This window comes from Rhinatrema bivittatum, chromosome 7 (assembly GCF_901001135.1).
Source record: "Rhinatrema bivittatum chromosome 7, aRhiBiv1.1, whole genome shotgun sequence".
Lineage (NCBI taxonomy): Eukaryota > Metazoa > Chordata > Amphibia > Gymnophiona > Rhinatrematidae > Rhinatrema > Rhinatrema bivittatum.
The window spans coordinates 30,592,542-30,608,952 of NC_042621.1; the positions used below are offsets into that span (position 1 = coordinate 30,592,542).

The following is a 16,411-nucleotide window of genomic DNA, read 5'->3' on the forward strand; positions in this document are numbered from 1 at the left end:
TTATAACTCCAGGGAGGAAGACTCAGAACCAATGTCAGGAAGTATTTCTTCACTGAGTGGAATGCCCTTCCGGAGGATGTGGTGAAGACCAAAACTGTGAAGGATTTCAAAGGGGCATGGGATAAACATTGTGGATCCATAAAGTCTAGAGGATGGGAATGAAGAGAAGAGGCAAGGGGTGGCTTGCTTGCGGGAATGACGGCTACTACCTGGAGATTAACATCCTTATTCAATAAACATACACACAGTTAATGCGACTCCAATATTGCTCTATGCTTCAACAGCAAGAGGAAATGTGGAAAAAAGGTTTTGCATCCACAAAAAAGCAGGGGAGTAGCTTGCTTGTTACGGCGGTTACTACCCCAAATCAAATAAGCCTGATACTTCACTTTCAATGCACATCCAGCATAGCTCTCTCCTTCAACGGCAGGGAAAAAGAAGAAAAAATGATGTTTATTCAGCATCAACCAACAAGGAATGAATTACATAGTCTGGGTAAACAAATAAGCATGGGAGTAGCTGGCTTGTTACGGTGGTTACTACCCCAAATCAAATAAGCCTGATACTTGACTTGGAATAAGTATCCAGCGCACCTCACTGCTTCAGCAACAGAGGGAATTAAGTAAAGAGGATTTTTATTCAGACAACCAACAATGGCTGAATTGCACATGCAGGGTAAACAAATGGGAGTAGCTTGCTTATTACAGCGGTTGCTACCCCAAACCAATTAGCTAGATACTTCACTTAGATGCAGCTCCAGCACTGCTGTCTGCATCGATGGTGGGGGTGGAAGGGAATTGGAACCATAAAGTTACCAATAAGGGCTCTGACCTCAGCGGTCAGAGTAACAGATTATGAAAACAAATAGGTGTGAAAGCTTGCTGGGCAGACTGGATGGGCCGTTTGGTCTTCTTCTGCCGTCACTTCTATGTTTCTATGTTACTAGGCCTAACCTTTTTATCATGGCCTCCAGATTCAAGAAATGTCCGGATTGTAACCGGACTATGTCGATTACCGGCCCCCACAATGTTTGTGTTTTGTGCCTGGGATCAGGCCACGATGTCCGGGCTTGTACAACCTCTGCCCAGATGACGCCAAAGGGCAGGCGTGCCTGTTTGGACAAGATGGAGGAGTTGTTTAAGAAAACCCCATCATCATCGTCGACATAGTCTCCAAGAATAACACCTCCCTCAGTCGCAAAACATCGAGGAGAAAAAAAGAACCGGTGACCGTCCGTCACCAACTCCATCGGCGTCCTCTATAACGTCTTCCTCGGCATCAAAGGAACATCGAGGAAAAAGATGCCATCGACATCGTTCCATCGACCCATCAGATGGAAAGACACAGCCGTTGATGTCTAAGAACATCGAGCTGATGCCCAAACGAGTCCGGGTACTGGAACCAACACGCCCGACCGTATCCTGAGGAACCGAGGCGCTCTCCACCGGGCTCGGTGTTAGAGATTTTGCCACCATGCTCAGTCGTGGAAGTGCCAGTAGCGCCAGTCTTACCTTCCCCAGTGACAGTGGACCCAGCCCCAGTTTCCAGGGAAGAGGTGACTACAATGGTCCAGCAGGCCATCATCGAGGCTTTTCGAAACTTCCAGCCTCCCTCCATACCATCGGTACCGACACCGATCCCGGCATCGATATCGGATTTGTCGATATTTCAGCCTTTGCTGAACAAAATTGGCGCCTCGATAGGAATAATTCCTCCGGCACAGACGACGCCGCTACCACTGATGCAACCATCGACTCCATCGATGCAGACGCATCCACCGGTGACTCCTTCCATTCCATCCCCGGGTCATCGGAAGAAGATGATAAGGACTCTGATTCAGTCTCAGGACCATCAGGCCTTCAGTCATCGGATACCGAAAAAACCATCGATGCCAATAAAAGATCCTTCGATGCCAATGCACCCCGGTCCATCAGGTGACACCCGACATCAATTCCCATCAATGCCCATCGATTCTCCATCGATGCCTTCATTACCTCCTATGTTGCCAAAGCAGATTCCATCAAAATCTGTTTTCAAAACAAAGCATCATGTACAACCAGAGGATCCTGAATCACCTTATGTTCAGTATACTCCCTGGAAGGATGTCGATTCTGATACTGAGTCAGAAGAACTACAATCCGAGCCTTCTCCACCAGAAGAGAGGAGAAAGTCCCCTCCTGAAAATTTGTCCTTTACAAATTTTATTAAGGAAATGGCAGACAATTCCTTTCGAATTAGTGACGGAGGACACAAGACACAAGGCCTTAGAAGTCCTTCAATTCATGGATGCAACAAAGGAGGTAATGGCAATCCCAATCCATGAAGTCCTTTTAGAACTCCAAAGGATGTGGGAACATCCCTGTTCAGTACAAGCAGTGAATCGAAGAACAGATGCCACATACCTGGTGCAACATGCTCCAGGTTTCCAAAACCCCCAACTGCCTCACCACTCGGTAGTCGTTGAATCGGCTCAGAAAAAAGCCAGGAAACAGAAACCTCACTCTTCTGTCCCACCAGGAAAGGAGCAAAAGTTCCTAGATACCTTAGGAAGAAAGGTTTTTCAGAGATCCATGCTGGTATCTCGCATTGCAGCATACCAGCTTTATATGACACAGTACCAAAGGAACTTGTGGAAACAAGTTCAAGGTATTGCCGATGATCTCCTCAGCAACAACTGGCTTTGAAGACACTTATTACAAAGGGGCTGGAATCTGGTAAACACGAGGTACGGGCAGCTTATGATGCTTCTGAAACATCAACTCGCCTATCAGCATCAGCAATTAATGCAAGAAGGTGGGCTTGGCTTAAGGCCTCAGGCAAGAAGTCCAGGAAAGATTGGCGGATCTCCCTTGTACTGGAGACAATCTTTTCAGAGAAAAGATTCAGGCTCCTGTCTCTCAGTTAAAAGATCACCACGAGACACTTCACCAGCTCTCCAAACTGCCATCAGATCAGCCACCCTCCTTAAGAAAATCAACCAGAAGGGACACCAGGAGACCCTTCTATAGACCTAGAAGATATTACCCACCTGCTTCTTCAGCGCGTCCATACCGTCCACCACAAAGAGGACGTCCACGCCAGCCAAAACAGCAAAAAACCCAACCACCACCACAAACTGGTCCGGCAGCAGGTTTTTTAAGCCAATCAAGAGAATAGAGGTCTTTCCATCAACCCTATGCCCCATTTACCAGTAGGAGGTCGACTATCATTTCAAACACCAGTGGAGTCTTATTACAAAGGACCAGTGGGTATTAGCCATACTAAATCGGAGATACCGTCTAAAATTTAACACAATACCCCCGCATTCTCCACCCATTCCACTTTGGACAAACATGGTCATCACTCATCAACTCCAAGTAGAACTCTCTACTTTGCTGATTGCCAGGGCTATCGAACCAGTGCCCCGGTCTCAACAGGGCAAGGGGTTCTATTCCCGCTATTTCCTAATTCCAAAGAAAACAGGCGGCCTTCGCCCTATCTTAGACCTCCGCAATCTCAACAAATTTCTTCACAAAGAAAAATTTCGGATGGTATCCCTGGGAACCATCCTTCCATTGCTTCAACGGGGAGATTGGCTCTGTTCTCTAGATCTTCAAGATGCTTATGCACACATACCAATTTCCACACATCGCAAGTATCTACGATTCGTAGTGGGAAGAAATCATTACCAGTATCGAGTCCTACCATTCGGACTTGCCTCTGCTCCTCGAGTATTCACAAAATGTCTAGCAGTGGTTGCTGCGCATCTAAGAAAAAACAGCATTCATGTTTTTCCATATCTAGACGATTGGCTAATCAGAAGTCCTTCCAGGCAGGGAGCTCTGTCTGCCTTAAAAAGCACAATAATACTATTACACTCCCTGGGATTTCTCAGCAACTATCAAAAATCCCACAGCGACCAGTCTCAACTCCTCACATTCATCGGAGCAGACCTCGACACCACAGTGGCGAAAGCTTTTCTTCCAAACGACCGTGCCAACAATCTAGCACGTTTTGCGAACTCTATAACCCAATACCAGTTCGCATCTGCCCATCAACTACTGGTGCTACTAGGACACATAGCCTCGACAGTACATGTTACCCCTATGGCGAAGTTAGCCATGAGAAGAACTCAATGGACTTTCAAGTCTCAATGGCTACAAGCTTTCCAACCACTGTCGTACACACAGTTCAAATCACCCATCAGTTACACCTATCGCTCCACTGGTGGACAAATCAAGCAGCATTGAAAGCTGGTCTCCCATTCCAACAGTCAATTCCGCAAGTCATCTTGACCACAGATGCCTCCAACTTGGGATGGGGAGCTCACGTCAACAACCTTCAAACACAAAGGACGTGGACTACGCTCGAAATGAAGTGTCAGATAAACTTATTAGAACTTCGAGCAATGCGATATGCCCTCTATGCCTTCAAAGACTGCCTCTCAAACAAGACTGTGCCGATACAAACAGACAACACAGTAGCAATGTGGTACATAAACAAACAGGGAGGCACAGGCTCTTATCTGCTCTGCCAGGAAGCAGTGCAGATTTGGGCTTGGGCTCTACAGCACTCCATGCATCTCCGAGCAACTTATCTAGCGGGCATATAAAACGTCCTAGCAGACGATCTCAGTCGACATTTCCATCCCCACGAATGGGCTCTGGATCCACGTGTAGCAAGCAAAATGTTTCAGCGCTGGGGTAGCCCAACCATAGACCTCTTTGCGTCCAAACTGAACCACAAAGTGGAAAGGTTCTGCTCCCTCCACGGCCGTCGACAATCTTTCCCCAGGGACGCCTTCGCTCGCCCCTGGAACACAGGACTTCTATATGCATATCCTCCAATCCCGCTCATAGCCAAAACTCTCGTGAAGCTACAACAGGACAGAGGAACAATGATCCTCATAGTCCCGTATTGGCCTCGACAAGTATGGTTTCCCATACTCCTCGACCTCTCGATCAGAGACCCAATTCGCCTGGGCACAGCACCCACTCTCATAACTCAGAATCAGGGCAAGTTGCATCATCCCAACCTGACAACTCTTGCCCTGACAGCTTGGATGTTGAAAGCTTAATTCTACAACCATTTAATCTTTCAACGCAAGTCTCAGTTCTCGTAGCTTCACAAAAGCCTTCCACACGTAAATCTTACCTTTTTAAGTGGACTAGATTTACCAAGTGGTGCACACAAAAAGGTTTTGACCCTTTTTCTTGCCCCACTCCTTCGTTACTAGATTACCTATGCCACTTTTCGGATTCTGGTCTCCAGACATCCTCTGTAAGGGTACACCTAAGTGCCATAGCGGCATACCACAAGGGCATAGGGGATGCGCCAACACCTAGTAAGTCGGTTTATGAGAGGCTTACTTCACCTTAAGCCTCCCATTCGACCACTGGTCACTGCATGGGACCTCAATATAGTACTAACGAGACTCATGCAGTCACTGTTCAAGCCTCTACATTCCTGTGATAAAAAATTTCTTACATGGAAAGTATTTTGCTTAGTAGCCATTACATCGGCTAGGAGGGTCAGTGAGTTACAAGCTCTCATCACATACTCACCCTACACAAGGTTCTTATATGACAGAGTAGTCCTTCGCACTCACCCCAAATTCCTACCAAAAGTGGTAATGGATTTTCACATCAATCAGTCAATAGTCTTGCCTACTTTCTTTCCAAGACCTCATTCTCACCAGAGAGAGAGAGTCTTACACACAGACTGTAAACGTGCGCTAGCTTTTTACCTGAACCGCATGGCGGTCCATAGGAAATCCACCCAACTCTTCGTTTCTTTTCACAAAAATAAAACAGGAGTTGTGGTAGGAAAACAGACTCTCTCCAACTGGCTAGCAGACTGTATCGAATTCTGTTATGAAAAAGCAAACATTCCTCTCCAGGGGCGAGTAAAAGCACATTCATTAAGGGCTATGTCAACATCTGTGGCACACTATTGTTCAGTGCCCATTCTCGACATATGTAAAGCTGTAACATGGAGTTCCCTTCACACTTTTGCAGCTCATTATTGTTTGGACAAAGAAGGATGACAAGATTCAGCCGTTGGACAATCTGTCTTAAAGAACTTATTTAAAACACCAACTCCTTCTACATCCTTCCTGCTTTGATTTCAGGCTGCCTCATTTTTTCCAGCAATACACCAGTTGTTGTGCTTGTTGCACAAGTTGTATGCTGTTGGTATAATGCAAGAATGACTCAGCCTTAGCTTGCTAATCACCCATATGTGAGGACTATCATCCTGCTTGTCCTGGGATAAAGCAAAATTGCTTACCTTGTAATAGGTGTTATCCCAGGACAGAGGATGTAGTCCTCACAGAACCCACCCACCACCCCGTGGAGTTGGGTCCGATACGTTTTATTATTTTATTTTTTTAGCTCACGCATACTGCTACAAACGAGACTGAAGGGAGACCCCTGTGGCTGAGAATATCATGGCATGCTGGGCATGCCAGCCAAAAGTTTTCCGTGCCAGGGCTCCATCTGATGATATCACCCATATGTGAGGACTACATCCTGCTGTCCTGGGATAATACCTATTACAAGGTAAGCAATTTTGCTTTATCCACTATGATGCCTAGATCTTTTTCCTGGGTGGTAGCTCCTAATATGGAACCTAACATCGTGTAACTATCAATGTTTAACTTCATCAGTTAAACATTGATGAAATCTGTTGCCAAGTACCCTACACTCCCTAATGGGAGAATTTGAAGGAGCAACATAAATTCATCTAGGGAGATAGGGGAACTTTGGATCTTTAAGACCTAAAAATCAACTGAACAATCCAGAAGCATACCCATAAGTCATTCTATCCAATCCTAATTAAAAAAAACAAACCACACCTTTCACTGTGGTAGAAATGAAAGGGGTGATGTTTCTCCTGAGGCATGGGTAGGTATAAGAAAAACAGAAAATAAATTCTGGAAAACACCAACTATCATGATGAGAGGGTTAGCAAAAAGTCCTGCAACTCCCTGGACTACAAGTAGGTACATTTACAAGAAAGGAGCACAAATCAACATCTATTTTTGTAAAAAACCTCATCAGAAATCTCAGCTGGGTCACTAAAAACTAGGTAGAAAGCTTGGAAGCCTGATGTGCCTTTGGTTTCTTCCTGGAACTACAGTGACTAATAACAAAAAAAAAAAAACAGTTTTATATACTCACTGATCTAAAAACACATGGGAAAATTCAATTTGAATAAATATATACCGCATTACATTAGTAATAAAACCAGAGTCAGCAAGAGGAAATGTGGAATAAAGGATTTGCACTCACAAAGAGGGGAGTAGCTGGCTTGTTACGGCGGTTACTACCCCAAACCAAATAAGCCTGATACTTCAATTTCAATGCATATACAGCATAGTTCTCTGCTTCAACGGCAGGGGAGAAGAAAAACTGATACTACACACATCCAGCAGAGCTCTCTGCTTCAACGGCAGGGGAGAAGAAAAACTGATACTACACACATCCAGCAGAGCTCTCTGCTTCAACGGCAGGGGAGAAGAAAAAAGGGTTCACACTCACAAAGAGGGGAGTAGCTGGCTTGTTACGGCGGTTACTACCCCAAACCAAATGTGCCTGATACTTCACTTTCGATGCATATCCAGCATGGCTCTCTGCTTCAACAGCATGGGAGAAGAAAAAACTGATACTTCAAGCATATCCAGCATAGCTCCCTGCTTCAACGGCAGGGTAGAAGAAAAACAACCAATAAGGGCTGTATAACATAGTCTGGGTAAAACAAGCATGGGTGTAGCTTGCTTATTGCGGCGGTTACTACCCCTACTACCCCTAACTAATCAAGCTAGATATTTCACTTGGATGCAGCTCCATCACTGCTCTCTACATTAAAGGTGGGGGTGGAAGGGAAATAGAACCAAGAGCTAAGAGAAACAGATAAGTATGAGAGAAAAAATGTGTGAAGCTTGCTGGGCAGACTGGATGGGCTGTTTGGTCTTCTTCTGCCGTCATTTCTATGTTTCTAACTGGCAGCTAATGAAGTTAAAGATGCCAGGAGCTTTCTTTTACAGCCACCCTCCTTTCTAACCTCCTCTCATTTAACTCCGCCACTGCAGCAGCAATCCTCAGCCAGGGGATTCAATTCAATCCATAACACAACTCAGTACACTGTTCAGGCTCTGGATACAGTCACTCGACCTTCTAAACTCAAAACTGAAGATTGTAACTTGAAGTCTGTCCATTTGGCAAGTGGCTCTGGACTTTTGCTGTTCTTAATAGTTTTTCCCAGTCAGGATCGCTGCAGTGTACGGATAGCTACTGCAAGGTTTATTGGTCTGGTGCAAATAAGTTTGTCAGTGTGTGTTTAAAGATGCTTGAACGCTACAGAGGGACTTACAAAGAAGACTGGGAATGCTTTCCCTGATTAAGCGGAATGCTATTTCAGGGTATAAGCAAGGACCTGAAGACAAGCAAGCTGTGATAAGTTGCTCACTGACGAGGTCAAAAACAAGCCCTCCTGGAAAAAAAAGTATTTTAAACATTTGTTTAGACATGGAAAAGATTGAGGAAGGCAACTGGTATGAAACTGTGCAAATTACATTTTTTTTCACAACCCTTATTAGCATCTCACAATGCTAAAACCTGACTAATAGGCTAGGATTCAAACATGTATGCACTATATCAATTAAAGAGTAACCCCCAACGAACAGGACATTTACTGACAGTTCATGCCTTGTCTTGAAGAGACTATGGCTATTAAAGAAAAAAAATGTTTTAGGTATTTGTGGGGGGAGGTTTTCCCAGAATAATCTTCAAAAGACAACAGTTAACTTGAACACTACGAACCAGGGAACAGGGATATAATTTTCTGTACCCAGTTCACTCTCAGCCTAATCAAACATTTTATGCAGCTTACATGACATACTATACAGGGCTAGATTTAAGATTGTGGCACTCATAGGTAGTGCCTTGGCGACAGATACCCCTTTGAAGCTGTACTGGCACATGGGACTGTAGCAAGCAGAAGCTGGCTTCTCTTTGGCCTGGATATTTGGTGCCTTTGAAATTTGGCATCCTAGGCAACTGCCTATGCCTAAATCCAGGCCTGACTCTATACATGTGTCCATAAACAAATTATCCAATATAAAGAGAAGCTCCATAGAATGAAATGGCTTACCATCTATGTCCTCATCATGAATGTTTAGATATAGATATTCAAGACCTCTTCCTTTCTTATTGTGGTCTGTTCCCTGCAGCTTAGCCATGAGTGTTGTTTTACCTGAGCCATCCTCACCTGCAAAGTATACAAGCCACAGTTATAAAACTTATAGCTGCAGAAAAAAAAAACCCTAATTATAGAAAAAAAAACTATTTAAAATGGCAACTTTACAGTTTAACGTAAGATACAGAACTGAATTTAAGGGATGTTTTCTGCATTTGTTACCCAGTGTGGAGACTGACGATTACAGAATGCTCAGAAATTTAAGACTGATTCCAATGAAGCAAACAGTAATGAGCATGAAGAGAGAAACTGCATAAAACAAGGAAAAACATTTTCAGCATATGCTGGAGGTCTCCCAAAGTCAGCAGCTTGCCTGACATCCAAAGAACAACCACCTTAGCAATTACTCCCAGTGCATTAACTGAAAAGCAGAAATAGATACGTTATTGGCATTTGATGTCTGGAATAAGATTTTCCCTAAACACCCAAAATGAATTTTATGAACTTTAAAGTCCTTTCCAGCACAACACAAATGTTCAAAACACTGCATTGTGGATGCCTTACTAACCCACCAAGTCTTCAACTGGTATTTTCTGGGTGTATTTCAGTGTGAAAATAAAAAAATAAAAGCAAAACAAAATGTTTTATTAAAACTTAAGATTCATTTTCAGAGAGGGATGAATGCTAAACGTAAGTATTTGGAAGGTCATTTACTTTGTTATAAAACAAAGACTGGCACATAAAAGGTCTTTAATACTGAACATGTGATCAGTTTGAAGCTTAGTACCTAAAAGGAAATTAGTAAATTAATGTTTGCAAAGTGCTGCTTATTGTACAAGGAAGATAATGCAGACAGTTATACAAACAAATGGAATCTGGAAAATTATGTCCACATTTGTTTATATTCAAAAACAAAATAGGCTGGTGAATACAGAACCAATCACTCCAAAGAATAAGTAAGTAACATTCACCATAAACTGATAATTTTCTTTGAAATCTGGGTACACTGAATTCTTACTCACACAGAGGAAAAGACCTCCGAGCCAATCATGTACTTATTACAATGAACTTGAAAACATGCTTAGGCAATTTCAGTAACGGGTCAAAAACCTCTATACCTCATTGGATAAAAAAAGTGTTTCTTTTTAAATGCTTTTTATAAAAATCACCATTGCTTTTATTTTTGAAAGAAATTTAGTGAGCTTGAACACAGAGAGCACATTGCTTCGAGATTTAGATGCGCTGAATTAATTGACTTTGTTTTGCCCTGAAGCAGCTATACTAGCAAAACACTGGCCAACGTCGGCTGTTGAGCATAACCAACAATGGTCAAACTTAAACCAGTGAATCTTTTATTCAAGTGCACAACATTCAGATAAGTGACTGAAATTGCCTAAGCATGTTTTGAAGTTCATTGTAACAAGTGCATGCTCGACTCCAAGTTCTTTTCCTCTGTGTAAGAATAGAGTGTACTCAGATTTCAAACGAAAATAATCTGTTTATGGTGAATATTACCTTATTGTTTGGAGTGATCAGTTCTGTATTCACCAAACTATTTTGTTTTTGAATATAAATAAATGTGGACATGATTATCTAGATTCCATTTGTTTGTATAACTATGACTGCACTACCTTCCTTATTGTTTGGAGGGATCACATTTATTAATATCCATAAAAAATCTACATTTAGCATCTTTTTTTTTTGACAAAAAAAGTCCTTAAAAAATTTAAAAAAGCACTTTTCAGCAAAACACAAACAATCCCAACATACTAAAGCCCGGCGTGTGTAAATTTTGGAATTTATGCGAATGGCCGGGCCTTGCGCGCAGTGCACGCATTTCCTAAAGGGCCTGGCCTCGTGCATAAACACCGATATGCGCACAAGTACCGGAACGGAGGCTGGCCGGGACAGAGCGCGCAGTATAGGGGTCGAGGAGGAGAGGGGAAGGAAGGTTAGGCAGGGGGTTAGGGAACTGGGGAAGGCTCGATTGCATCGCCACATGTCATTTGCAAAAATTCACCCCCCACCGCATATTATAAAATCAGTGCGTCCATGTGCGTGTCGGGAACTGCGCGCATCTTTTAAAATCTACCCCTAAATGTTTTATTTCAATTCTAAAGTACATGGTAGATAGAATAAGAGCTGAACATGATGTGAACATTTGGTGCAGTTTGCTACCCAAGTCTCATTCAAGATAAGTTTCCCTACTATTATATTCACTATATTGTGCTTTGTGCACTCATGACTTGCACTATTGATTGATAAAAAATAAATTTAAAAAAAGTGTACAAAAAAACACCCCCGAAATCAATTACAAATTCAACTAGCAAGAGAGCAAAGTGACTATTAAACAAATTGACAATGCTTTCACATGTCTATGAAGGTCTCCGTTCCTCACTTTATTATACACACACACATTATTTGGTGTGTGTTAGCTGTGTTTAACTAGACTGTAAGCTTTATGTGACAGGCAGAAAGTACAATTGTCCATAACATTGCATATGGCTGTTTTATAATCCACCATGCCTTTAGCTGATATCTTCCAGAGTTATGACAGTCTGAACATTAAAAAAAAAAAAAAAAAAAAGGCAAAACCAAATTTAGTTCATAAAATTAATTTTGGATGAAGGATTGTGAATGCTTTAGTCCAAACATCAAAATGCAAATACTGTACATAATTATGTATATCAGTTGATGGTGCATAGGAGTAGCACTTGTACTTTGGATGCCTGGTTAGCTGTTGACTCTTGTAAACGCCAATGTATGCTGTACAAACTTTTCATTTTATGCAGTTTCTATATGCTCAATGGTGTTTACTGAAGTATCTTACATGTCTTGCTGTGTGTTTAACTAGACTGTAAGCTCCATGTGCAGGGACTATTTCTTATGTACATCTGGATGACACTCCATGTCTTTTAGCGCTACAGAAATGATAATTAGTAGTAGACTATTATAGAACATGGGACTCAACGGATATCAATAGTTCCATGCCTTGGCACTAAACGAAATTAGGGCATCGATGTTTCCGAAGCATTGCTTACTGTGCAAACAAGAAACTGCAAACATGAAATCTGAAAAAAAAAAAATCATTGAATATCACGTCCATATTTCTACAAAGTTCATATAATCCCTCACACATCTTTCATTTTAAACCACAGAGTACTACATTATTCAAAGTCCTGCAATGCCATGTCGCAAAAACCTTTAAATTCACTCACACACTTACCAAATACAAGAATATTTTTGCCTGTAGGTAATTTCGATCTCGAGCGCGTGGAAACTTCGCTCAGGATTGAGGACCTGCAACAAAAATAAACGAGTCTGGTTACTTCGCTGACCTTATGGCATTTCCACAAACAAAACCTAGGTAGCTGGCACAGTTTCCTCCCCCGTTCTCTAGAAATACGTTATTAGCAAGGCCCAGGGACCCCGATCCTGCTCAAACGAATCACCAGCATCCTATAGAAGCTTCCTATTGCTCGGCCAGCAACACTACCCGGCGGTCCCAGCACTGCCCCATCCCGGTCTTCTGACAGAGCCAACAGCACCCCCCCCTGACCTCCAGCCCTAGAGACCGGCACTGCCCCATCCTGCTCTGTCAATCATAAGAGGCCGGCGCGGAGCTGTAGACTCAGGAACAGCAGCAGAAAACATTACTCCACGGAACAGGGCAGTAATTGCCTGGCAGGGCCTCCCAGGAAACGAGGCCGGTAATGGGATCCCAGAAAGCCTAGGAGAAGCGCAGAGAGATCCCAAGCCGCGAAGTGAGGGGAAGCCATAGATCAGGAGGGGTCCATGGGAATAAAGCCGGGCAGGCCGAATGGTTCTCCCAAGTTCGCGTCTGTAACCGCGCTGGCCCGCTTCCCGGCCGGGAGCCTATTAATAAGCACTCGGGGAGCGGCGCAGCAGCAGCCTCCGCCCCGCCGGCCCACAGGAAGGCGCCCAGCGCGGCGGCGGCGGCCGCGGCACGGACCGAGAGAGAGAGGCGAGGAGTGCTCAACCCACCACAGACTCTGCCCTTCCTCCTCCTCGTTGCTGAGCTCCAGCGACTCCCCGGCTCCGTCCCCGCCCGACAGCCTCTTCTCCACCACGGGAGCCATCTTGCCACTGCAGCCACAAAGAATGACATCACCGGGGCGGCCCGAGGACCCCCCCCAACCAACCCCTGTCCTCAACACCGCGGACTGCCGTCCCTTGCCCCTCCCTAACTTACACGCCTTTTCCCACTCCGCAAGAGAGAGCGAAGAGGGAGTCACTATGGCGCATCCCCCTCGGCTTCTGCCAGATATTACTCGTCGGCGCTCCGGTCAGGCACCAGTCCGGGCAGCCCCGCCGGCGGCTTCCGTTGTTTTGGTACAAGTCCGACAGCGCTAAGCGGGAGGAGCCGCCCAAGCATCTGCGGGGCGACGCAGCGCCACCTACAGGCGGCCGGCTCTCGGCACCGGGCTGAGGCGCTGTCCCTTCTTCTAGCGCCCTGTGTTTACTGCTCTAGCTTATTACTTTTTCTCTGTTCTTCTTCTGCAAAATCGCATTGGTTTTGGTGCGCTACTTGCAAACAACTCGGTTTCTTTAAAGTAAAGTTAGTCAATGCAATCAGTAAATGATTTGCCGAGGATAAGATCAGATCAAAGTTATATGCACGGTAGCTACCAGATGCTGTTGATAGGGACCTGTGAATATTTTTTAATCAGCATGAAGAAAGAATAAAGTTAATTACAGAAAACAAAAATCACTTAACATTTATTAAGTTAGTAGATAAAATGTTTTCAAATGTTTAGAAGATTTAGCCCTGTCGTCGTCGTCCCCCCCCCCCCAAAGGGTTTACTATTTTAAAATGCACAGAAAGATGTTGTTGACTTTCTCAAAGTCATACAGTGAACAGTGGAACCTTGAAACAAATTATGCAATTCTGAAAAGTAATTTTCATCATGTAACTCCCTCTTTGTTTTGTAGACTGAATAAGGGGCCACACAAGTCCCAGGTCTTAAATTCAGCGTCCCAGACCTCTTTCTCATCAGATGCCCAGCCCTAGATGCTGGGGTTCCACTGGCGAGGGGACGGTATAACCTCCATGGCCCTAGGTGTCTTGGTGGAAATTCTGTATACTGTCATTCACTCTCAAATACTCTTCCAATCTCAGTTCAGAGGAAAGAGGTCTCAATGATTTGAATCATTTGGAGAAATACAGCCAGCAGTCCAATGGTGATGTTCAACAATGAATAGGTTTACTTCAACCTAAAGAACAGAATCAAAGCCAAAATGGAAAACAGCATAAAAAGAATAACAACCCATAAGTCTGCAATGTCTTTGTTCATAGTGCTGCTCCTCTTAACTCTTCTCCTATAATCTGAATCAATGTCCAAAATTCCCTCCCTGTAGTGGGTCTCCCCCAGAAGGTTGGGAAAATTCTTCTCTCTCAAAATCATAAGAGGGAGGTAAAAATGAGAGAAAAACCTCCTTATTTCAAAACTGGATACCAAAACTTCTTCCAAGCCAATAGTCTCTGTCCCCATTGTTAACTGGTCACAGGGGCGAGGTAACTGGAAATCCAGCCCTTCTAGCCAGGGTGTACTGGCCCTCTTAGTCAAGGTCACAAAATTGCAGTCTATCCACAGAATCTTTAATTGGTGAGCTGTGTTGCCTATCAGGAACTCCACCTCCAAAAAAACCCAACTTCCTCAACTCCAAATACTCCAGCTCCTCAGTCAAGCTCTTCTGTTTCAGCATACTCACCCAGTACATAGGGCAAGATCCATTCCAAAAAGGGGATGGACAAAAGATGGGGAGAAATTCAAGAAATGCAAAACTCCCCAACACAGCTGTCACAAGAGAAAAGACTAGTGAGGGTTGTGAAGCCACTGTCATAGTCATATGCTTAACTATTAAAATAATGAATATTTATGTAGAATAGTCAGCATTGGATAGTTCAAGAACTGTTTCCCCCCCCCCCCCCCCCCCCCCAACTTTCTGAAGGAAGAGAAGGCCAATAAGGTCAGTGTGTGTGTGTGTTGCTTTAGCTACTTTTCACCTCTGGCTGCTTGGATTTGTCTTTCCAAACTGGTACTCAAGGTGAGTTACAATTCAAATACCAGGTGTACGCAATTCTGGTCCTGGAGGGCCACAAATAAGCCTGGTTTTCAGGACATCCACAATGAATACTCAACATAAGAACATAAGAAAATGCCATACTGGGTCAGACCAAGGGTCCATCAAGCCCAGCATCCTGTTTCCAACAGTGGCCAATCCAGGCCATAAGAACCTGGCAAGTACCCAAAAACATACAATGAAGGCAAATGTAAATCTATCTCATGAATATTCATAGTGGCTATCCAGAAAACCAGACCTGTTTGTGGCTCTGAAGGATCAGAGTTGGCGAATGTTCTGCCTTCAAATTTCTGAACACTTGGAGATGTTGTTTAATATTTTTGCTGATGGGGTTTACACGCATGCAACATATTTTTGCACTCTTCACCATTTGAAAAAACACAGAAACATAGAATATAATAACAGATAAGAACCCATCTAGTCTGCCTAGTTTACTTCCTGATATAATGCCATAGATCCCAGTTAATCTCTGACTTTCCCTTCATTTTATTGCAGTTAATAATCTTCTCTACTTGTCCAGTGCTGTTCTTGTTGTTGCTTCTATTACCTCCACTGGGAGGTTGTTCCATACCTCCACCGTGAAGAAATATGTTCTGATGTTACCCCAGAGTCTACCCCTTTGGAGCCTCATATCATGACCACTAGTTCTCAAACTTCTTTTTTTCTTGGAAGGTTTGCTTTTACCAGCCTAGGAGTCAAATTACTGTTTTGTAAAGCATTTTAGGCCTCTGATTCAATCACAGACTGAAGTTTATGTGACACAAAAATAAATGCATCCAATACATATTGAATATAGAATGACTACCAAAACACACACTCTATTATATAATTGCAGGGGAGGATCAGGTGTTAACTTGCAGCTGAAGGGCTACAATCAGGATATTCTGAACATTTTTGCCTGTCTTCTTTTTTCTGTATAGTATCCCAAAAAATCTGTACAGTCTGGAAAATTAAGATGTTTGACAACTCTGAGGTACAGTAGAAATGCTGCCAGTTGAACCAGTTCAGTGTTTTGTATTTTAAAACATTGCTTTAAGAACATAAGAAGATAAGAAATTGCCATGCTGGCTCAGACCAAGGGTCCATCAAGCCCAGCATCCTATTTCCAACAGAGGCCAAACCAGGCCAC

General features: G+C 43.6%; 1 protein-coding gene across 2 annotated transcripts in view; it reads right to left on the minus strand.

The window, feature by feature from the left end:
* The window catches only part of DYNC1LI2 (dynein cytoplasmic 1 light intermediate chain 2), a 215,008-nt gene extending 201,679 nt beyond the window's left edge, over window positions 1–13,329 (minus strand). For both annotated transcript variants that reach the window (XM_029608195.1, XM_029608194.1), the window contains exons 1-3: window positions 13,183–13,329; window positions 12,404–12,477; window positions 9,133–9,249 (exon numbers count right to left, since the gene is read on the minus strand). In XM_029608195.1, the coding sequence (XP_029464055.1) occupies window positions 9,133–9,249; window positions 12,404–12,477; window positions 13,183–13,277 (286 nt within the window). In that variant the 5' untranslated portion in view covers window positions 13,278–13,329. The remainder of the gene's footprint in view (window positions 1–9,132; window positions 9,250–12,403; window positions 12,478–13,182) is intronic.
* Between the last annotated feature and the right edge of the window lie 3,082 nt (window positions 13,330–16,411).